Source organism: Grus americana, chromosome 11, assembly GCF_028858705.1.
Source record: "Grus americana isolate bGruAme1 chromosome 11, bGruAme1.mat, whole genome shotgun sequence".
Classification (NCBI taxonomy): domain Eukaryota; kingdom Metazoa; phylum Chordata; class Aves; order Gruiformes; family Gruidae; genus Grus; species Grus americana.
Genome location: NC_072862.1, coordinates 6,210,062 through 6,232,512, shown reverse-complemented (window position 1 = coordinate 6,232,512; position 22,451 = coordinate 6,210,062). Strand labels below are relative to the sequence as shown.

The 22,451-nt window shown below is 45.2% G+C and overlaps 1 protein-coding gene across 9 annotated transcripts in view; it reads right to left on the bottom strand.

Moving 5' to 3' along the window:
• Positions 1–22,451, bottom strand: part of FRMD4B (FERM domain containing 4B) — a 134,582-nt gene that overhangs the window by 21,291 nt on the left and 90,840 nt on the right. For 7 of the 9 annotated variants that reach the window (XM_054838342.1, XM_054838341.1, XM_054838344.1 and 4 more), the window contains exons 6-11: positions 21,929–21,985; positions 20,914–20,936; positions 7,017–7,100; positions 5,745–5,810; positions 4,624–4,681; positions 3,610–3,696 (exon numbers count right to left, since the gene is read on the bottom strand). In XM_054838342.1, coding sequence (XP_054694317.1) covers positions 3,610–3,696; positions 4,624–4,681; positions 5,745–5,810; positions 7,017–7,100; positions 20,914–20,936; positions 21,929–21,985 — 375 coding nt within the window. The remainder of the gene's footprint in view (positions 1–3,609; positions 3,697–4,623; positions 4,682–5,744; positions 5,811–7,016; positions 7,101–20,913; positions 20,937–21,928; positions 21,986–22,451) is intronic. The other 2 variants (XM_054838340.1, XM_054838347.1) reach the window with 2 other exon arrangements.

Genomic DNA, 22,451 nt, shown 5'->3' with positions numbered 1-22,451 from the left:
TGCCAAACCCAGTCTTTTTATGCCCTGTGAGACTTCAGGATTATAATCAACTGAGCCCAGCGTAACCTCCAGCCAATGTGGAGCCGCTGCTTTTATCTATTAAGAAAAAGGCAATTTTCGTAAGTGACACAAAAAATAATTCTCTATTTTCAGTCTATTACAGTGCTGGAGCCCAGTGCTCCCCTTGGCTCCCATCACCCTGGGTGAGGGGTAAAACATGGCTTGCTTTGCTAGAAGCAGCTTCCAAAGCAATACAAGCTGTAAGTCACAAGGAGTGACTTACAGCAACAAAACTTCGTTCTCCAAACCATCTCAGGTCAACCAGCAAAATATTAATAGCCGGACTCAAACCTCCCCAGCCAGCTTCACACACAAACAGACACGGCAGGTTCTCCTGGTCCAGCCCTGAGTTACACACCATCCTCTCCAACAACACACATTCCCCTCGTGGATGATTGACGGTACGTGCGTAAGTGCTGGCAAGGCTAGGCAATACAGATCTGCACATTGCTTCATCCAGGTCTGTCATGCAAGTTGTTTCCTGTGAAGAGTTCTCAGCCTTGCGCTTCATGCAACAGTGTTGATCCAACAACAAAATCTTGGGATAACCACTGTGCTCCAAGGCTCATATTTACATCTCTCTGCCTAAAGACCTACTTGGATAAGGCCAAAAGATTTTACTTTTTGAGGAAGATGGTTATATTTGTTGGGATTTAATTGACACTGCATTAATGAGTGCAGTTAATTTTTTATATATATATATATCTTTTATTATTACTATTTATTATTCTGAAAATGGACTTGGCTCTTACCAGATGAACGCATTAAAGAAATGCAGCTACATCTGACAGCAGCCATTAGCATTGTTGGAAAGACACAGGGAGCAGAATAAACCCCCCTGGTGTGAATTCATCTGGAGCACAGGCACCAATTCCCCTCCAAAGCCTCCTACCTGAAACTCAGCAGCTTTCCCACTGCAGCCAGTATCAGAGAGGTTTGCACAACCAGAGATCACTTTATCTTTAAAATTTAGAAAGGCCAGCTTGGTCTTCGTTAGACTTGGACTAAGCCTTTTGCTTTTATTGAGTTAATCAGCTGCATGTATATTTAAATATCACTAACTGGAAAAGTGGAGCACAATAAGGATGGCTTTTTCCCAGATGGCTTGGGATAAACACAACTGCACTTCTGATGCACAGTATAAACAGCAGGATAACACCAGCACATGACAGTTGTGAGTTTGGCTCCATCCCAAAAAGCAAAGGAAGAAAATTCTGCTAAATCCAGCAAAACCAGCATCTCTGCTCCGAAAGACAGGCATAGTTTACGTGCCTACTCCTCTTGCCTGCTGACTCCTCAGAGGTTCAAGGCAAGCTATAAGGACTCTTCTCTCTCTGAATTATATTCCGATACCTTCGTAAATACGAACAAACAACAATACTGGTTAAAAGGAAACTTCTGTCTGCTGCATCACAGGCAGCAAGGTTACAGCTACGCTGAAATAAACAGCAGCATCGAAACATTTTTCATCTGGATGTGGGTGCCTCTGTAGACCCAGCATCTGCCCCCCCCCCCCCCCCCCAAAGCAATCCGATTGCAATTACTTCCACAGATCACATCAGAAGTGTATTTCAAACCCTGAAACATGTATTTTTATCAAGAAACCGTTTGCATATTTAGCCACGTGTTAAGAGCAGTCATGACTCAGGACAAGCTGTGGTTTAAGCCATTTTTGTCCCTCTTATTAACACCAGACACAGATCCATAAGGATACTACAGCCATATCCATCCCCACTTTCTCAACCAGTTTATTGGCATTAAACCTTCCCTCTGCATTCAGGCTCCTCTCTCCCACCTTCCCTTTTAATCTCTACCCTCTGTTGTATAATTACAATTACTGTAAAGCAGACAACTATTATAATTTCCATTGTAACACTTCCACTACAGAGGTGACCTTTGGTTTTTATTTTATTGTACTTAAACACAACTCCTGCTGCCTTCAAAGGCAACGCCTCGTAACTAACTGTAGCAGGGTGTGACTTGGTATCTGGGCCCTGCTGACCTTAAAAAATTTTCTTAATCTGCCTGGTTGATGTTGTAAACTGAAATCCCACAAGCATAAAAAGCGCTTGGCGAAGCAATGCTTCTAGCCAGGCAGGCTGCGTTTTCTTGGAGAGCGTTGCTGGTCACAGCTGGACATCTTGGCTAGAGAATGATCTGTGTTTGACCTGACCAGAAAACCTTGTAGATGTTGTCTAAAAACAGGGAAGTGCTCAAGAGCAAGAGAACCTCCTTGATGCTCTCCTTTGACGATCAATGGCTGCATTAACATTGCCTTGATTTTCTAGGGTTCCTCTTGTGTCACTGTCATTGAGAACAGGCATGGTAAGAGAGACCTAGGACAAAACTCAGTGCTTTACTAAACAAAGCAAAGGAAGGACATATGAGCTCAACCTCGGACACCCAAGCATATAAATATACCAAAAGAAACCAAGTCATAGCCTGCTCTGGAAAAAGAGAAGATCGAGTTGGGAGCTTGAAGGGGAATTACTCTTAACAAGGAAGTTTTGTTAAGCTGTGTTTTTTGGCACAAATACACTAAACAATATCATTTTCCAAATGTAAAATTCCCTGGCAGGAAGCACTCACTTCATGTGAACTTCTGCCCAGATCATTCCTGGGGAAGGAGAACAGCAAAACCCCAGGTCTCCATCTCCTCACGGCTTCGATATTTCAACAAAGACATGATCAGAAAGAAACCACACACACCAGGCCCAGGAGTGCAGTGCTAGCTCTTCTCCCCAGCTATGCAGGTAAAATAACTCATCAAAGACTTTCAGGGCTCAGTCCTGTTGCAGGGAGACATATGCAGCTACAGGACTGGGCGAGCTCCCAACACATCGTGTGCTTGCGTTGTACGATGGGTTTTTTCCAAGGCTGCCAGCAGAAGAGCCCGTTGGGGCTTGCTGATGGGGCTTTGAGGGAGCCAGCAGTGTGATACGGGACCCTCTGCCCTGTTCGACCAACAGGAGGTTGTTGGCAGAGCTCACTCTGCAGGAGACACACTGGGCAGCACAAGGGTGGAAAAGAGAAGAATGACATCCAGTATTTGGCATTTACCTTCAATCCCCCCTTACAATTCACTGCATCATGGAAACATGCAGTTGCCTAAACAGGCTTGCAGTTTCACGCAGTTCCCCTTGTATTTCACGGATATCAGTGGAGCCTTTTATCACTTCACACACAAAAACACACCTACAAAAGCCAAGTGAAAACGCTGCTTGAGTACAAGGCCTTTAGTTTGGGACTTGCAGAAACCCAATTGCTTCATATTTCTGTAGTTATCCCTAGAGGCTGCCGAAATTCCTGTCCAGACTGTCCTGAGACCACCAAACTCAAGACGACACGTGAGCCAAAGCTCCCAAAGGGAGTTTCCACTATCTGTGTGAGGGAGAGTTTTACTGCCTTGGTGCCAGCAGAACTCTCCTTCTCCCTCCAACCCTTGGTCTTTTGCTTACTAGGCTAATAAGCAACAGCTTAAAGTAGTATATTCTGACATGCAACACCACTCTGCCTCCCGCCAGAAAAAAATTAATGAAAAAACCTTACTTTTCTGGGCTTTACTTTATCCTGTAAGTCGTACTGGCCTATTCCTTTGTAACTTATTCCAAGCCACCACGGGATTCCTTGTTTATCCTGAAAAACAGACGTCTACATGAACCAAGAGCTACTTGAGAATTAAGCAATTCCAAGATTAGAGCCCATTTCATTCTGTGACAAGTACGAGGAGGTACGGAACAAGGACATTTTTTGCAAACAAATTGATGTGAAGTGGATTGCTGGGGTGAATGTCAAAACTCTCTCCCCCTTCCCAGCCAGAAGCAAGAAACTATGTGGTGGTTGTGCAAAGTGGACAAAAAAGCAACAGTGCTGCTGAAACCTGGGGGTGTCACTCGTTGCAGGAGTGGCTGTGACGGGGGAAGGACATGGGACAGAAAAAAAAAAAACTGTGGCCAATGACTACAACCACTAAATTCAGGCATGGACAGCCGCAGGAGGAGAGAATAGCGCAAAACATCAGCTTCTCAGGTACCATGGTCATGGCCATGACTAAGGAGACATCATCTCTGCTGAGCTCTTCTGCACAAAACACTTTGGCCCAGGCTCTGCTCTACAAAGGGGAATAAACGGTGTCCATCACTCTCCCGAAATATTTCTCAGCATTTCCCCACTCCAAGTATGCACCCACTAATCACCTGCCACTCAGAAATAGTCTTTTTTCACATTGTTCTTTTTCTAATCTTGATTAGAGATGTCACTGCGGAAACTATTAACTGCTTCGGATCTAGAAGCGATATCCAGTTTAATTAAGCTGGTATGAATTTAGCTCCGTATAGGATTACCGAAGGTTTTACAAAGATTTCTTTCTGTCTTCTGTCGCACATAATGCTTTGCTGCCCTCTGGAAACAATTTTTAAAGAATACTGAAAGGGGAAAAATTACAGAGATTGAAAAGTTGGTGATTTAATTCTGATAGGAGAGTACTGAATCAAACTACTCCTATAGGAACATAATCACATGAAATAAGTTAAGCAATCACATTATCTATGGACATTTACTAACCTTTACTCCATAGTAATGAACTCCATATGTTGGCAAAGCTTCTACCACTTTCATGTACCTGTAGACAGATTTACAGTGTATCAGATGATTTTCTCTGGAGGTAATAATTTCTATTAACATAGTTTTTTCACACATATATTCAGGGCATGTCATTCATCGTTTGTATATTTTGAAGGTCTTACTAATTGAAGGCCCATGTTTTGAGGAAAAAACTTAGTATCCTGGCTCAGGGAAAGAAATGGTATTTTGGCCCAGGTAAAGCGAATGGAAAACTTCTCGTACAACATGACGTTCAGTCTCTTATCAGAAGGTCAGAGAACTGAAAGTAAAAATTCTCAAGTGAACATGTGCGCCTTTTGGGAAATGTTGCCGGTAAAGACCTGCCTATAATTATTCCATTATGGTGCTTCGGTTACAACGGATAGGCTCCAAATGAAAGTGTTTATGCATTTGTATGACTGTTTCATGAGGCAATTCAGACAACCACTGAACAATTTTTTCCCTCGTTCCTATGAAAAAGACCCCTAAATTACTGAGACAGAGTTACAAGCATCAAGGTACACGAGAAAAAACTACGAGTTGTCTACATCGTGCAACCATGGCAATCATCTCAGAGTTCTCGGTGCGTAATACATCCCACTGCATTTGCCCGTAGGAAGTACAGTAACATTCACGGTAAATTAAAAATAAAATTCCACAGGCTCTGTACGCATCTTGGAAGACCTTGTTCTTTTGAAAGCCAAATTCTGAACATTTGAACAAACATGCATTTGGGGTTTTTTACAGGACCTAAGGTAATACTCGCCCTTAGGAGTTTGGTGTGAAAATTAATTGATAGCAAGCAGGGTATGGAGAAGAGTCTTCCAATAAAGTATGGTCCAAATAATTTCTTTATATTTGAGGTATCTGAATGAGGACATGAAACCTTAATTGCAACCCTGTGAAATCTGAAACTTCAAATAATTTAACTTTGAAACATAACTCAATAAAAAAGAATCTGACAGGTACAAATGGTAAAGTTCACAATCAATAATGACCAAAGCAGCCTGCAATGCCAATTCTCAGCAAAAAAGAAAGAAGTAAAAATATCATCTTCACAAATTAACAAGTGTCATACTCACTGAACAATGGCTTGTCCTCTGGTCAGACCCTTAATTTGTGTATAATGCTCAATTACTCTGTCCTCACTGCAAAACAAGCACAAAACCCAATTTAGAGGCTCAGTGACTTTTTTCATGTGTGACGGCATCTGTCGAAATTCAGACGCCTGCTCAGCATGCAGAGAAGTGTCCCTCTGTATAGTTCTCGCTCTGGTTTACATTCTGTTTCTTACAGATTTCTTTCCCACCCTTCATTAAGCAGCGTGGAGCTGCCCGGCTGATCCTCGCCATTGCACGCCGCATTCCAGACTAATTAATGAATCATTTCGGATCAGCCTGCTCTGCTGCAGTTGCTGCTGCAGAATAATGGTACTAACTGTATAAATTCATTTTCATGTTCTAAAGGACCAAAACTTCAAAAGATGGTTAATGTTCCACATGTAAGGCAGAAGTTAAACCAAGAAATGTTTTCATTCCAGTGTATTTTTCCCCCTGACATTTCACAAGTAAAAAAAAAAGATCTGTCAGCAATAGCCTTTTTGCATTTTTTCTGTTAAATACTTCAATGTTTTGTTTTAGCAGAACATGAAATAAAATATGCATTTAAGTGTAAGACGCTTGAAAGCAAAGAAAAACCCAGCAGCATTCATTCTGAAAAAAATAAATCATAAGCAAGTCCTGATATACTTGAAAATCCATCAGGTACACATCAAGCCAAAAAAAATGAAACAAATGAGGGAGTCAAACTTGCACAAAGGGCATCAATTCCAAGGAAACAATATGGTTGATTCAACCCAAATGCTGTGTTCCTTTACAGCAGATTCAAGCCACAAAATTGGACCCGTCTTTCTGTTTCCAGCTTTTCCCGCTTGTTCTCTCCCCCCATCCTGCTGAGGAGAGCAGCTGGGTGGGCACCTGGCAGCCAGCGAAGGTCAAGCCACCGCAGAGGCTCTACTGTGTGACAGTTGAAGAGCAAAGTGCTCTTTGCACACCCAGCCTTGGCTGGAGTTTGGATCTCAGCTCTTTCTAATGCGTGGTCCCCTACATACTCTGGATCCAGCAGCTTCTGATCCAGCAATTTAAATTGAATGAATTTTCAATGAGGGATTTGCATCGGGTCGTGCATAATTTATAACCTTCTAAAAACTGGAAATGCTTGAACACGAGTAATTAACTCCCAAGTCCTGTATCATACAAGCTGAAAACTTTTAAAAGAGTTTGCAAAACTGTTCAAAAGTGATCTTGTCATTACCATTCACAACAATGATTAACATTTTAAATTAAATAGCTCACCAGTAAGCGAGCGACGGATGCTCCTGCAGTGTCTTGGTAGGAAAGACAGGCAGCGTCTTCAAGTCTTTTCTAGTGTTTTCATCACTAAAAACCAAAAGTGACACAGAGTCACTGCTAGTGAATCATAGATGCAATCGTTACTTTCAGCACAAGGAAAGGGCTGTATTTCCTCCCCAAGCACACGGTGCATTGCCCCATATCAGGCTGTCATAGCGACGTAACTCTATAGGCCCTCTCACATGACAGTGATGTATATGGTGTCATGCAGACTCATGTTTTAACTCATCGTACAGACACGTGATTCTCGGCCACTGTGGCGGGAGCGCCGTATCAGTACGTATTTTGCACACACTCAATTTGCTGAGTGCAGAACGAGCCTTAAAGAGCCACAGAAGGAGAGCATCTGCCCAAAGGCAAAGCTTGGAGTGCTAATTTTTGCTCTATCTTTAGCTAAAATCCTGTCTCTAGATAATATATTTCATGAAGCAGCATGGTATTTGTCAAATGTCAGAGTTTAACACTGATCTGATCCAAAACAAAGCATTTCAGTTCATATACTTTAAAATAGTTTCACTTAAAGAGTTTTTCTGGACTGCTCAGAAAGTTCAAATATTTTGGACTGCAAGCCCAGTATGGAACAAAATAAAGGGGGTTGAAGTATGCGAATGCAATTTGTCATCAAAAAAACCCCAGCAGAATACTTAAAAACCTATTTACAGGCATCAGTAAAATAGTTAATACTTTAATATTTTCTCCTTATATGCTCCATTAATTAGTCAGCTGAAACTCGCACGCCTCATTTCTGCAGGATTTCTGCATGCCTTCACAGCAGCGCCAACAAGCACGAACATGACTTTTCTATGTAAAGAATGCATCGGTCACGTCCATCAGCATCCACCTTGACTTCTGCATCCAGGCTTTCCTTGAAGGTGTTTTCCTGCTCCCGACCTCTGTTTTCATCAGATTCCACTATGAGAGATTTCATCTGAGCTACGTTCCCCTTCTTCCCTCAAAACCAGCACCCTGTGCGTCAGCAGAGTGAACCGGGGCACAGAAATCTGCTCCGTGGGCACCACAGACGAACCTCTGCGGACGGAGGCGGCAGCAAACCCCTACCACGTTTCCATCTCACGCGGCAGATGTCACATGGAAGGCGCAGTAAATTAAAGCTTTTTGTTCCTCGGCGAGCACAGGCTAATCACTCTGCAAGCTTCTTCCCCAGCCCAGACAATGTGCCTCAACCCTGACTAAAGAAGGACCACCTCTGGGGACGAGGAAACAGTTCAATCAACAGTCTATTTATTGTTCAGCGTCTTTGATGAAGTTGCCAAGAAGGGGGTCAATTAACGCCGAGGAGCTGTTGCTGCTGAGCTTTGCCGGGCCGGCGTTCTTCTGCCAGGAATATGCACTGTTCTTTGCAAGCTGGCCAGCACCCAAGTGCCGCAAACAGGGACAGCTGGGTAGAAAATCAGGATCTCTTCTCTCCATGCTTAAACACAGCCAATGCTCACAAAAGCTGAAGGGTTTTTTTTTTTCCACCCTTTAAAAGCCCATTTTGATGCGATCAAAAGGCTGCAGGACATCTCAGCTTGCAGTGAGAAGGTAGATTACCAGGGGTTTGTAGGAACGCATGAAAATGCAGATGGAGCACACCCTCCTGAGGCCTCAAACCAGAGCAAAAAAATAAACAAAGAAAACCCCAAACCAAAAAACCAAGCCCTGAGCAACCTGGCCTGATCTCACAGCTGACTCCTCTTGGAGCAGGAGGTTTGGCCAGATAACCTCCTGAGGTCCCTTCCAACTTCAATCACAAATTCACCGGATAATTGATTATTAAAATTAAAATTTCCTTCCATTTTTAAACCTGACTCATAACTGCAATGGTTGCTGTAGCAGTCAGGGTTGGCAGGGAAATACAGTGAAGTAGGAGAGGTTTTGGAAGGAAGCAATAACAAAATAGCTCATTTTCACCAAACAAAAGGGCTATTCTTCTAAATATAGATTCTCAATCCACAATATTCATCATCAGAGGTTTAATGGTTGGTCTCTAAACCCCAATTTAGAAATCCCGTTGCAAGCAAACAATAAAACACCCGAGGAAGGGCTGAAGCACTAACGAGGCTGATGCTGGGAAGCAAGAGCTGAGCTCTGCCAGAGGCAGCAGGCAGGGGTACAGGTGACCTCCCCCCCAGCTCCCACCACCACCACAGCTGGATGGAGAGGTCCCAAGCTCTTCTTGACCAACTAGTACAGGGCCAGTAGCCTTGTTGTCACTGAGGCTCCGCAGAAATGCCATGAATCCTGGCAGCCGCATCCTACCACGCTCCGAAATGCCACATTTTGCACAATTCGTGGCATCCAGTGGGGCCCCTTGCCTCTGGACCCGGTTGAGTAGCTACTTACCTTATCCCCATCAAATGCCAAAACAAGGGCACTAGCTACGCCTGAGTGATAAGTAGCAGCTCATCAATATGGAAACATCTACCACTGAACGTAAACCAGCCAGCACATCCACCTCCCTGACAAGGTCTGTGGGCTCAGAGCTGAGACATATAGCGACCAAAGGGCTGCGATCACATCTGTGCCACGACGCGGGGCACGTCCCTCCAGCACCATGGGCCCTGGTGCAGTTCGTTAGCAGGCAGAGTCCACAGCGCTGTGACGACTTATGGCAGAGCTGGACTTTCTCTGTTCTTCTGTCAACCAACAAATCCATTCAACTTCTTGCAATAGCAGAGAATACACTTCTTTTACAAGGCAAAGTTGGCCCTTGGGACTTGCCTTCCTGAAGGGATCCAACCTCATGCCCTGAGGTTCAGACACACCATCCTGTCCATCCGCAGCTGGAGGGAGTCCATCAAAATGGTCTTATAAGGCCTGAAAGTCCCTGAGAAGCCACATGAAGATTTTTTTCCCTCTGCATAATTCTAAGATAAAGCATAAAACAATCCTAGAAAAATGTAAAAGACCTGGGAGAAAGAGAGAACAGCTCCTTGCATGCTGTATGCCTTCAGACAGTGCAGGCTGGCACGCAGCAGCCCAGATCTGCTGACTGTGCGCCTGAGGATTAGCATTTGGGATGATTCACGGCTTCAGGGATAATAAAAGCCTCAAATGGTCCTCCCCCTCCTTCCACAGGGTTCATTATCACTTCATCTGCACCAAGGAGCCCAAGCACGTCTCCCCCTTGACCTTCAGGATCACTTTCCCAAGCCCTCGAAAACCCAGCCATTCCCCAGAGGTGACAACTCCAGATAGCAGAAGCAACGGCTTGAATTATTACCTGTTCCTGTTTGGTTTCACAACGACCACAAGACGATACAGAAATCACAGGGCAGGCAGCCCCAGCTCCAGATGTCAAACCGCCTACGCTATCTACCAACTGAATACACCAGTGTTGTATGTGGCATGGCCATGGTCGGTTCTTGTCTGGGCAGGAGGACTCAGCTGTTGGAATGGAAGGGTCCACTTGCATTTAATCTGACCTGTGCTAGAGAGGGGTTTCTTCACTGGTGGCTCTTGGCAAAATTTCAATACATAAACTTAAACCGCCCAGAGCCAATGGGACAGAACGTTTTTGGCAAAAACTCTGTTTATTCCCCAGGAGGAGAACATAGGAAACTCATCTGAAGTATTTTTCCACTATGGAGAAGAATTAAAGAAAACCCTTTCCTTCCCATTCCACCCTCTAAATGGGAGTTTTCTCTCTGGCAGATACCCAGCAGAACTTGAATTGATCTGGGCAATGCAAATGAAAATCTACATCAGACCCTCCTCATGCCAAACCTCTGCTTACATTCTTGGTACTGTCCACGTTTAATTTTCTGTCCCAATGTGCACAAATGTTGGGCAGGATGCTGTCCTCCGTCAGCACGCCCCACTCATCAGTGCCAGCTCTACGGAGATGGAAGGACAGCTTGTCTCCAAAATAACCAATAGCAATATTTAACCACGTACCATACTACGAATAGAAGTTCCGCACTACTATCTCTAGCAGCAAACCAGGACCAGTCCCACGCGCTTTCTACAACCTGCTGATGTTACAGCGAAGTTTTAGGCATCTTGCTCAAACCCCACCACAAATCTGGGAAGGAACCAAGCCAGACTACCGTGGCGTGCTCTGCCTACAGCACATTACTGAAAATTAAAAAAGACTTACATATTTATGCTCCCCGAAAGTGCATCTTCACAGCTTGTAATTGAGTGATACAACACTCCCTGCTAGGCAAAGATTTACAGAACTGTGCTAATTAGGACCATTTGTCAATGGCTGCCCAGGCTTTTCCCCGCACCCACTGTCAAAAAGAGCTTATGCCTGTTGCTAACGCAGGTAAGAGCTTACATGGAGTAAGATGTGGTTAATGAGATTAGCATAAAACATCAAAAGCAATAGACACACCCAGAGCAGCAAAAGCAATATATTGGGCTACAACATAACAGCTTATGAGCCCACAATCATGTCTGTAAGTATTAACAACTTGATAAGGATAGGACTTCAGACAACTTCTAACTGACTACAGCCATGGCAGGTGTGTCTGTCTGTTGAACAGTGCTTGTAACACTTTAAAGGTAGGAATTTATCACTGGGGAAAGTTGATTGCATAGCGATGTTCCTCTGTTTACAAAGCCTCTTGACCTCACGTACTTACCCTTGCGTTGCTATGTGATCCTTAGAATAAGTCTCTCCTGTGTCTTTCTGAATGTCACTATCTTATATTTGGTTAATTCTTGCAGTGAATTTTAGGCACACCACGGATAGAATTTAGAGTGGCCTTATTTTTAGAAAATAACAACCAACCTCTCAAGTTAACCTGAAAGGTATTTCACGGACACCTAAAAACCAGCAGACGCTTCTGTTAATCGCATGTGACATACAAGGAAACGCGGAGCTTCACAGCTAAAGGACGATACAGTATTACCCTGCATCGTGAAAACACTTCCAAAACTTTCCATTAGGATTTTTCTTATTCTGTTCAAGATATTTAGCGCCAGCAAGACAAACAGAAACAGCACACAATTAGCTACTTAAGAGCGGACAATCTAAGTTTTCAGAGGGCTGGTAAGGTTACTCAGATGATGTTAGTAATGGTCCTATTTCTTGAGAATAACCACTGAATTCCTTTGCTGCGCGATTACAAGCGATGCTGTAACAGCCCAAGAACATCCCGTGTTGCTGCCCACACCTCAGCCTGGTCCTAAGGTGACTTTCTAAAGTGACCAGACTTAGGGTAGCACCTCCAAGGTGCTCCCATTCCATGTGTTCACAGATGAGAGCCAGCAACACGGACCATCGCACTGCAGCTGGACTGCTTCAGCAACAGGTGCCTTTTCCGTAGGTTTTGGTATTTGGCTTAAAATAAATGGAAGGGCAGAGCATGGCAACCTCGCACTCCCATGGAGGTTGGTCTGGCCTTTCAAGGTACCACAAGAAACAGGTGTGAGGAGGAAGCAGCGGAGGGGAAAAAAAAAAGAGCAGGGTTAAAAGTGCAAGAGAAAAAAAGGGGGGGAAAGGAAGACAGAGCGGGGAAGGTATGGAGAGCCCCGATGGATTTAGCAGCTTTCAAGTATGTCAGAGCAGCGGGATCTTGGCAGCAGGATTTTTAAACGCACTCTCTGACAAATCCTCTTTTGTGACAAACGCCAGACGTTTCCCATCATTTACCAACCTTTCAGTTTATGGTCTGCTGGCACACTCAAAGTTATTTTTCTATTGAAGGAAGACGAGGGTCCGGAAAGGCCACGAACAAGGGGCTCCCGTTGGCATGGGACAGCCAGAGCCGAACCTTAACCCCCAGCCAGCGGGGAACCGTGCCTGGGGCAGGGCTGCAAAGTCTGCCACGCCAGAGAGGAACCGCCTGCTCAGGAAGGTATTTATTTCTAAGAGCCTTCCAAGCCCTGTACATGAAAAGGAACATGATAAGCAGTGCAGATAGCTTGCTGTACATCTACGCCGCAGCCGTGCTGTGGATTCCCACGCTGTGCGGCAACAACAGCTTTAGTTTCACAGCTCAAGAGGGACCTGCACCAAACACAACGTGTGGCTGGGGCTGGGCAACCCTTCCCCACGCTTAGCACAGGCTGGACCACAGCCTTGGAGCCCTGGGCCTGACCTCCAGCCCTGCTCTTTCAGGCTAATTTCTCTGCTTCCCGAGCCCTGCCCGCCTCTCAGAAAGAGCGGTAGCAGTGCCTGCTGATCTCACATGGGTTTGGTGACCCTACTTGTTGGCTTTTGGAAGATGGACCAAGAGCACCAAGGAAAAAGCAACATTTCCCATATCAGCTATGCATGCACCTCTCTATCTGAGGACGTGAGGACCAGACAAATGAGAACGTGAGCTGCTCCCAGGGCCACCTTGGTACATGAGGCACCATTCGTGTTTCCACTCTGCAGATGAGGAACTGGGGTGCTAAGGAAGCAGTTCTCCACATCTAGAGAAAATCTGCAACCTGAACCTGCCCTAAATTCTCAGGTCTTCTTATATGTGAAATATGAATATTCTGAAGACAAAACTCTTCGGTTCCTTGAACAACACACCTATCATTGGTGATGGCTCCCAGTCCCACGGCTCTGGGACAGTACTTGCACATTTACAGAGCTGCCCAGCCACCCCGCAGCAGGCGTTAGCGGTGCTTCTCTATCAGACCAGACGGGAAGCAGAACGGCTCTGCTTTACCCAGGGATTTACTGCAGACCAAAAGATGATTATTCACAGTTGATACAACGCTTGAAGGATCCCAAACCCTTCCTCGCAACAACAGACTGTTATTTCTAACATTCACACTTTCTTCCTGTTCACACAAAAGTCAGATTAGCCATATTAGTTGTGGGTTTGTAGCATGTCTGAGTACAGCAGCAAAGTTTAAAGCCTGTTATCACAGCCCTGCATGCCGATACAGAGATACATGGAACCACAAGAAAAATAAAGTATCCAAAATACGATAAAGACCTGACAAATCTGCAAAAGCAAAAAAGCTGAGGCTGAAAAGCTGTCGTTCCATTTCCTCAAAGCACAAAATACACCCCACATGACCGATCCCAATCACCATGGGAAGGAAAAGTAAGAGACATTTAGTTTTGCTTTTTTAAAGTGAGGATGTTGTTTGGAGTCAGACCAGAGCCCAAACTCCTGCTCGCAGCTGACGGTGCAAGACCGGAGAAAATCTCTGTAGACCTGATAAAGTTTTCCAGATATTCAACAGAAGGGAGGTGAATACATTATAATGCAAAAGCCATGAAATTCAATTTTACAACAGGAAAAGGCAATGTCCTTTAATGCTGAACCTGTACTTGAAGAAATTCCTAGGGACAAGAGGGAGAGCATCTTCTACCTAAGGCTTTGGATGCCATGACACTACTCCAAGCCTGACAGCAATGCCTCCGAGTTGTCCCCTGCATGTGAGACAACTTGGGGGATGATGAATTTTCCGGCACCATGCTTGCCTTGTCTCTCATTTGCTTTGGATGCAGAGCACATACAAAAGCCCTCCCTAGGTGGCTGGGTTGTACGCACTATAGCACTGCCTCTTGGAGTTAAAAGTGCCTTAAAGAAAAAGAAAGAAAAGAACGGACTGTGGAGGGACAAAACACAATGGCCCCTTTGCTGCCTCTCAGGAAACTAATGCATATGAAATCTAAAAATGCATGTTCCTTACCAAACTGCCATAATTATGTGTAAATATTAAAAGTTACACTGTCATATGCAAGTAATAAATCCCATGAGATCTAATTATTAAATTACTCAAAACATCCTTTTTTTTCCCCTCTTCATCTAATCCTTTTTTTTCCTCATTTCACCCCCAGTGCTTCCACCTAATTCATCTGCTGCATAATAAGCATACTATATGAATTCTCTGGGAGCCTTTACAGAACTGCTTTAAAATAGGAAACTGTAAAAACCCATTAAAATTACATCATTGCAGAGACTATGTATGCTTTGGTCTGCCCTGAACTGTATGAATCTACAAGTAGCACCAGCAGGAAGAAACAATCTCTTGCTGTTAAAAGTCAAGACCCCAATTTTGTGCTAAACTACATAAATATTTTTTTTTTTTGTAATTGCACCTGGTTTACACAGTGAACTTCCACTTGTTATTGATAAATAAAACACCGGGAGAGAACAACATTTTCATCTCAGAACTGCCACCAAAGTGCTCAGGGAGATGGAGTTCAGGGGCTCCCTGCCCGGCTCCCCTCTGCCTGCTGCCTTCCCTCAGCTACCCATTCCTCATGGTACACTGGGGTGTAGGACCCCAAAAACAAACTCCAGTGACTCATCAAGAAAATTACTGAGTTTCAATCAGCTTCTCTGTGAAGAGGGTATAAAAAAAGTCAATTAAGCAGAGCACGCTCTTTGGGAAAGTGGGTATCTGATACCTGACAAGTAGGGGAATTCGTTGTCATTGTATGAAATACACACCAAACATGATTTTCCCTCAACTTCCTTATTTACTACCTCAGTTCATTAGATGTTTCCAAATAAAGTGAAATAAATAATCAATCCTCTCAGCAAGCAGCCTCTAAGTTAATAAATCTTTGCTCAACTTGTTTCAAATCAGTTATTGCAAAAGAGCAAGCTCAGGAAAGCACACAGCTGGGTTTGACTGAGCCAGAGTTAATGGTTTGTGAGCGAGTGCCTAGCAAGGTATTTAAAGAAAAAGTTGTGCAGAGTCACAGCTGAAGGGCAAAATACACAATGACTCACTCAGCAAACAAGCAGCCGTGGAGCACAAGGACCAGAGCCGCAACAAGAGCGCTGAGCACTGATTTACAGCGAGGCAGACGCAGCCCACGGGGAGCAGGGGGTCACGCTGGAGAAAGGCTCTGCAAATATCAGCGCACGGGCATTTAAAAAGTGCACTTGCATGGAAAAGAAAATCAAAAACTAAACCACGACGCTGCTTATGACAAGCACCTTGAGAGCAAATCCTATGGTGATCCACCAGTCTTTTGTCACCCACCGGCACACATGGAAGGAAACCCAGGGGCTGGGAGAGGCTCCCAGACTGCGCTCAGGTCTTCGGCCTCCGCAGGACACCAGCGTGGATGTCCCCTTGTAACCCATCCACAATCCCAACGGCCCTGGAAAAAGAGCCTTCCAGTGAAGGTTCACAACAGGTCTCCTTCCCCAACAGTGCAGCCTGAGAGGAGCAGGTCCACCGAGCAAAAAGGCTTGTGCCAGGGACCTGACACCCACGCCGCACCCGTTTCAGGGCTTGCTTAGGCCAGCTCTTGCCTGGCCCCACATGAGGTGGGCTCCATTCATGCCACACAGACCCACCTGGAGCCGGCTGAGACCTCTCCAGGATGCAAACCTGGCAGATTTGGTCCAAATTTGTGTTTCTGCTCCAACCCCAGTCCTAGACATGGCCACACCTGGAGTTTGGGTCATATGAACCTGGTGAGATTTCCAAAAACAGGCTGGACAAGCTGGCTCCAACAAATCTCAGGTGTGCCCTGTTTCTGAAGCTACCTTAATCTAGGGGTAAGCAGTACATCAAACAGGTGCTTTGCTATCAAACAATTATTAACTTCTCTCAAGCAGCTATTTTCTAGCACTGCCCAAGTTAGCATTTCCACATTCTTTTCTACCAAGAGGTTTTCCAGTTTGTCTGGCAAAACAATCATCTTCCCAAGCAAACACTACCCAAAAATCTAACTGTGAGCACCCACTCTTTCTTAGGAGCAAATTGTTAACACCCATTTTCTGCACCTAAACCAAGCGCTTAATTTTCAGCTCAGTAAAGTTTTTAAGTCCAGGAGTTTCTGTACTGATTACTCCACAGCCGCAGTTTGCAGGAGTGTCTTTCACACAAACCTTTTCCTTTTACAAACTGCATTTATCACCCATGTAATGATAAACCCCAGTGCCTCGCACATGTCAGCTATCAGGAATTCATTATTTTGTCTGTGTTATGTTATACCAGTCGGGAGTTATCTTTGCAGCCCACAGACCAGAATCAAAATCGAATGCGTCAGCTATTTAAAGAAAATGGAAGCCCTCCTCCAGCAATTTAATTAACTTTCAGGGAGCATGGCTGGGTTTCAGTCCTGGAAATGTTACTGAGGAAAACGTGATCCGAGATTATCAGTCAGAAAATAAACTTTTTAAAAAGTTACTTTCCTTATATTGTCCCTGTAGCTAATTTCATTTTAATAAATCTTTTTTCTAATGCTGGAAGGACAGCATTTAGGACTGTCAGCTTTCATCTCAGTTATAAACTGTCTCCATCAAGCCACAAAGAAAAATAATGCTATAGACTATTGTAGAGCATTTTTGAGGGCAGATGCTTAGTCTGTAAACTAAAAACAGCTAAATCATTTATTTCCCAAGGAGGCAAGACTTTATACGTTGCATATTTACATGATGGGTAATTACCAGACAGATCTATTATTTTGTTTGCATGCCAAGACATCAGCTTTCTTTAAAATTTAAATAACATTTCTAAGATATATAGAATATGGACTTTTTCCCCCCAAAATTGAACCATGCCAGAAGCTGCAACTTTTTAAAAACCTTGCATAGAGGTTAAAAACCAGGATTCTGTAAAACCAGGCTCGCAGCTTTCTTCTGTTTCGCTTGCAAACACGAGCACAGAGGAGCACAATTAACTAATGCAGAGTTTCAAAAATACTATTAATGACTAATACTTTGCTTTGGGTTCTTATTACAGGAGCTGGAGGAAAACTGATAGGAATTCAGTTTAAACAGAGAAACAGTCAGTTGGAAGCCACAGGTGAGTTGTGAAAAGTGAACGTGAGCACAGCATTGCACCTCTCCTCTCGAGCAAAACCTGCCCCGTTGTTGCGCAGGAAGGCAGAGGAGGGCCAGGGACCTGCAGCATCTCAGACGTGCTGGGAACATCGCAGCTGCGGGATTCTCCGCAGGAACCGCTCTGCCCGTGGCAGCCCCGACAGTGTCCCGTGTAAGGAGAGCAACGGCTCACCGAGCATCCCCGCGACATGCTCTTCATCACACACAGCGGGTAATTATCTTGGCTGGGATCACCAGTTTGGTAAACAGGAAAAGGAACTGGGTGTGCAGTGAGCTACATCAATCGTGGTCCGCTGTCACCTTCATTAATCACTCCTCCTGCGGCCCGCAGTCACTTTAGACTGCCTCTGAGAAACCAGGGCCATCCAGAACAGGCGCATAAGCAACGGACGTGCTGCGGGTGCAATTTTGAAGCATGTACTTAAGTTTTATCAAGATGTCTTAAAAGCCAGAGTCCTCTCAAAGCAGGACTTGGGTAGTTTATCTTACATAAAGCCTGTCTCTGAACGATAAGGCACATACCCTCGTCCTAACAGCCCAGTCCAGGACCCCGGGGAACTACTGCAAACCACCTGCAAGGGCCAAACCCCAAAGACCCTGATAGTTTCACGCTGTCAGTACTACCAGACTGCAAAGTCCCTCCGGAGTGACCTGTGTGGCGTAGACATCAGAAGTTTTTACTTTCGCCAAGCACCCACACGTCAGGTTTGCTCACTGAAAATAAGCAGATTTCAAAAGAATGTGCTCACCCACTCGGCATGGGGTAAGGGAGGGTGTTTCTCGGGAGATTGCTGTTCTCTGCCATCAAGACGTTATCTGAGCATTTGAGCAGCGGACTGCAAAAGCGCTTACTGCAGAGCCACAGGAGTTTGAAGCGTTCGGACCCTGGTACTGATCCATGCGTTCCCAGCTGAAGGCAGCAGGAACGCTGACCCTGCTGTGGGATGCGTCCCCATGGAAAAGCTCCCTATGGGATGTGTGGAAAATCAGCCAGGCAGAGATCACCAGTGCTGTCTGGACTGGCCCATTCTTCACTTCCAGAAAGCTAATCTCTAGGACTTGAGGCAATTCCTGTATTTACCCATGTTCATTCAGCACTAATCCTATATAAAAAATTTAACCCGCGTGTTCTCACGTAAGCAGAAATGGTGCAACAGCCACATTCCAGAAAGTGATTCAAAGTGGAATTACTAAACAACAGCGAACAATGAACACGCCAAACCCAAGACACCACAAAGGCAACCGCGCTGCACAAGCGGCACCGCTGCAAGGACGTATCCTTTGTATCATGGTGAGTTTAGCAGGGGAGACTAGTCCCACACTATCTTTGTAAGATATGCTGGTAATTAAGCTAGTGCTTTATCAGCAGTGGTCTGAACGACCACTTGTGATATATAACATCAAATTCCTTCACTTCTGGTGCGCTCACGGGGCCTGGGACAGCTGGCTGTGCTCATTTGCTGCGGAGGGATAACATATGTTTTGTTTAACAGAGGAAACAATTGCTGTAGCTATTTTCATGCAACTGTTAGGGAAGAGCTGCACTTGGAAAAGGAAATCGCTCTTGTAGCACAGTATTCCTCCCTCCAATTTTCTTTAAATACTTTTGAAGGTAACCAGAGGCAATCTACTCCTTGCAACGTGTCCGTGGAGGCATGGAAAAAAACCACAGATGCAGTTCTTGGACATGTGAAGCAATACTTACAAACCTATTTATGGCAAATGATAAGGAGTCAGTGTTAAGTTCAAACCACATAAGGGAGGTTTTCATCACAAAGTCAGTTTTTAACCTTAACCTCTTGAGAATTGAGAGCACGTGCCACCAGTTGCTAAAGCTTAACAAGTTACTTCTTGTCAAGCGATCGGCGGTTCTCTGGTTATCTGTGCCTAGACTGAGTTAAGCTTAGGGCATCCCTGTGAGATCAGGCAAGATGAGCATTCTTTCTAGAGAAAAACGCAGCACACTGGCTATAAGCAATATACAGTGGGTCACAAAGCAGGTCTACAGCATGAATAGGAGCAGAAATCATCTGTGCAGCCAGCCCATCCAGTTGATCTTAGTCACAAGGACCTCTTTTCCTCCCTGCAGGTGTGAGCACACAACAAAAAAAGAGGAGGAGGTTGTGATGGAATTCACAGACCACGTCCTGCAGCAGAGAAGGGACCAGCATTTGGATAAGAAGGGGTCTTGGGCAGCAGCACTGGCACTTACTTGACAACTGCGCACTGAAAGAAAAGCGGAGCACGTCACCGCTACAGGCTTTAGCAGCCAGACGTGACTTGCTCCCTGCATTTGAGCAGATAGTTCTTTACTGAGCATTTTCAAAGCACGGCTCTTGAAAGGCATTGTAGCCAAAGCGTAAGCACACCTCTCTTCCCCTATGGAAACTCAGCAAGTAGTAAAATATTAACGTGACCAAAGCCAACCTTCTGAATTTCTATTTGCTTAGCGAGCTGTTTCTAACTGAAGGTCTTTTGCTTGGCTTTAACAGGTCCGAGTGTGACCCCATCTCCTCCCCACGGCCGGTTATCATAACCTGTGCACGGCAAAAATGATCTCCAAGGGCAAGCCGAGTCCGAAGATGCAGCTTTAGACAGCTAAAGCTCAGCAACCGGGTCGCTCGCCAGCTACAACACAACTGTCGGGTCAAGTGCGGGAAGGGGGAGGCCCCGCGGGGCAGCTGCAGAAGAAAGAGGCTCATTGATCTCCGGCACAGGCAGCTGACGGGCTCCGCGGCTCCCTGCACGTGCTGCCACTGTACAGGCAAGGTTGTGGACAGGGTTGCAGGCAAGGTCGCCCAGATGGACCCAACGTACAGTGCAATGCACGGGCTTTCTGGTAGGAAAGAGTGGGAGCTTTCTCCTTGTCCCACTTCGGTAGCCACATCCGGGAGGGGAGCAAAGTGGGATGGCCTGAAAAACTGTTTTGACTCAGAGCCTGCTCACAAAAGGCATTACTCACCCTGCAGACTCAGATTTTATCCACCCCAGCAGCACATTTCACTTTCTTTAGCCGCTGCTCGCGGCTGGACTTTATCCCCATTTTTGATTGTTTGCAATACAATACCAGCACAGAAAAACACATCCATCAAGCGCACTAGTATTAGAAAGGAAAATGTTATTACCTGGAATAGTCCCCTTTAGCTTCCTACAATTGAAAAACAGTGACAGAATTAAAACATGATCTCTTCAAAAGTCCTCGATTTTCCCAGCATTGTTCACTTCCCCACTCCCACAGGTCTCTGGCCAGATCCTGACCCCAGTTACACTCGGTACAAAGCATGTAGGCTGCCTGCATGTATTCAAGAACAGAATTTGGCCCTTTACACTTCCAGCTGTAGATTATCCACCTACACCATAAATAAAACCACTTCCAAAATGGGGATGAATTTCACATTGCAAGTCAAATTGCGCTTTTACTGCACCAGAAGTGAAATACAATTCTCTCTCCGGCCGACCACATCCAGCTGAAGGTCGGCTTTACGGGCAGGTCAGCAGTTGAGAGGAATTGTGTTCACTTGAGATGGAAACAACAAGCAGTTTGGGCAGATCAAGCCACTGCAGCTTTGCTGTAGCATTTTGTCACTGAGAACGAAGTGGGGAAAAACCCTAAATGTTTTAAAGACAGAATTTTATTTCATAGAAGGTGGTAAATAACTAGAGCTTAAGTCTGAGTACAGCAAAACTTGATTAAGAGGAGGAAAAACTGACATATTTCAACATAACAGAGGTATGAAACACATATAATCTGAAAGATTCACAAGCATAATGTAACAAATTTAGCTACAGTATTACACTCTTTTCTTCCCAGATCTCCAGAACACATTTAAATTGTAGTAAGTGATAAATTGGATGCAAACCTGCCCAAATAAATGACTTCCCTTGATGAGTTTTCCCCCTCTTTCAATTTAAAACTCCTCAAGTAAATATTTCTCTCACTCGCCTATGAAAAAAAAAAAAAAAACCAGCTCCCAAGTTTATTAGCTTCTCCCCTCAATGCATAGAAACTATAAAGAACCCTGCACGGTCTCGTCTCTGTAGAGGGGGATAAAACCAGAAAGGCAGAGTGCAGCTGAGCTGAACCAAGCCCAAGTTACCGGGATCAGAAACGGACCCGCGGGAGGAGGACGAGGCTCTTACCTGCAAAATCAAGGCTGCCAACTTGAAGACGGTCTCGCTTTCCACTTCAATCTGCCCCTGTGCAGGGAAAGAGCAGAACATGAACCGTGCACACCCCGCTGGCAGCGGGACCCGCTCCCCTCCGCTCCGGCCCGGGGGCGGCGCTGGGAGCCCGACCGCCGCCGCAGCAAAGCGAGATCCGCCCGCGGGGCCGGAGTCCCCTCCCCGCGCCCCCCCTTCTGTCAGCATGTACACACAGACCGCAGCACTGCCCTCCTCCTCCCCCCACCCCTTCTCGCGTGTGTTTTCTTTACAAATCTTCCTTTTATTGCGTTTTACTGGACGCTGCTTTGCGTTATTGCATCTGACTCTGCAAACCTGATCCTGCACGCTGCAAAAACACACGGAAAAACTCGCCAGGAACCAAGGAGGTGGGGTTGAACGAGAGGGTAGTGTTATAGCTTGGAACACCTCCTCAGGGCAGGGACCACAGTTCTTTATTGCGATGGTGGTACTCACACCCCTGATGCCCGATAAGCAATAC